Source organism: Aplysia californica, unplaced genomic scaffold (genome assembly GCF_000002075.1).
Source record: "Aplysia californica isolate F4 #8 unplaced genomic scaffold, AplCal3.0 scaffold00253, whole genome shotgun sequence".
NCBI classification, from domain to species: Eukaryota; Metazoa; Mollusca; class Gastropoda; order Aplysiida; family Aplysiidae; genus Aplysia; species Aplysia californica.
The window spans coordinates 158,216-159,806 of NW_004797523.1; the positions used below are offsets into that span (position 1 = coordinate 158,216).

A 1,591-nucleotide genomic window follows, 5' to 3' on the forward strand; every position below is an offset into this window, starting at 1 on the left:
TTATCATTAGGTGGCTGTCAGTGAACCTGGACACCCTGGCCAACATCGTCATCTTCGCCGCGGGCCTGTTCCAGGTCCTGTCTCCGGACAGTGACGCCGGGAAGGCGGGACTCACTGTGTCCTACGCTCTACAGGTAATGGCTGTGTTGTTGTTGGTGGTGGTTGAGGTGGTGGTGGTGGTGGTGTTGTTGTTATTGCTGGTGTTGCTGTTGTTGTTGTTGTTGTTGTTGTTTTTGTGTTAGGGTGGTTGTGATGGTAGTTGTGATGGTGGTGGTGGTGGTGATGATGGTGTTGTTGTTGTTGGTGGAGGTGGTGGTGGTGGTACTTGTGATGGTGATGATGATGAGGATATGATGTTGATAATGGTGATGACGATACCAGTGATGATGATCATGAGGCTATTATTGAAGAAACCCTTAAGGATGAATCGTTCAACATACATTTTTATAATAATATTTCATTATAAAACTTCATAGGCTTAAGTTTCCACCAACATTCTATTAATCGTACTTGCAACGATGATGATGATGATGATGATGATGATGATGATGATGATGATGATGATGATGATGATGATGATGATGATGATGATTTTGATGATACGGATAATAGTGTTGCTAAAGACATGATTGAAAATTATGATGGTAAAGACGATGACACGTATCAACAAACAAGATATTCTTGTCCTCAGTACCATAATGAATCTTTCTTCGCAGATCTCGGGCGGTCTACCTTGGATGGTTCGACAGCTGGCAGATTTTGAGACCAACATTGTGTCTGTAGAGAGGATCAAGGAGTACTCTGAGATAGAGCAGGAGGTGAGTCCAGTGGTCAGCTGTCGGTCAGAGAATACACTAGATAAATTAGATCAGAAGTTAGTTTTTGATCAAGAAATGCTCTTCACAAAAGGAGAGTTGTTCCAAGTATTCTTTAGAAAGGTGAGATCAGAAGATAGTTATTGGTGAAGAAACACTCCACACTAAAAGAGAGTTTTTGAAGTATTCTCTAGATAGGTGAGATAGGTGAGATAGAAGTTAATTATGATCAAGACATACTTTACACAAAAAGTGAGTGGCTCAAGGTATTCTCTTGTCTTGATAGGTGAGATCAGGGGTTAGTTGATGGTCAAGAATAAATACTCCACACAAAATGAGAGTTGTTCTCGGTCTTCTCTTGATAGGTGAGATCAGTAGTTGGTGGTCAAAAAATACTCTACACAAGTAGTTTGTTGTAAAAGGTATTGTCTAGACAAGTGAGATAAGTAGGTAGTTGGTGGTCAAAAAATACTCAGGACCAACGCGGTCGTAAAACATTTACTTCAATAAAACTTTCCAATAATCCACTTCTCCGTTTTGGCTCTCCACTCATCTCTCATCCATCCCTACCTTCTGTCTCAGTACTGAACCATCTTTCCTCCTGTCTCTACATTCATCCTTCGCCCCGTTCTGTTTCCCCGCTCATCCACCTCACCTTCTGTCTCTCCACTCACCCATCCTCCTGTTCTGTCTATCCTTTCATCCATCTCCTATCCGTCTCGCCTTTCTCCCATCTCCACATTCTGTTTCTTCATTATTCTGGTACACTCACCCCC

At 42.0% G+C, this 1,591-nt stretch overlaps 1 protein-coding gene across 1 annotated transcript in view; it reads left to right on the top strand.

Annotated features, from left to right (window-relative positions):
• LOC101851198 (multidrug resistance-associated protein 1) overlaps positions 1–1,591 on the top strand; it is a gene marked incomplete in the record, with an annotated part of 24,251 nt that overhangs the window by 16,910 nt on the left and 5,750 nt on the right. The window contains 2 exon segments of the mRNA XM_035970323.1: positions 11–134; positions 717–818. Coding sequence (XP_035826216.1) covers positions 11–134; positions 717–818 — 226 coding nt within the window.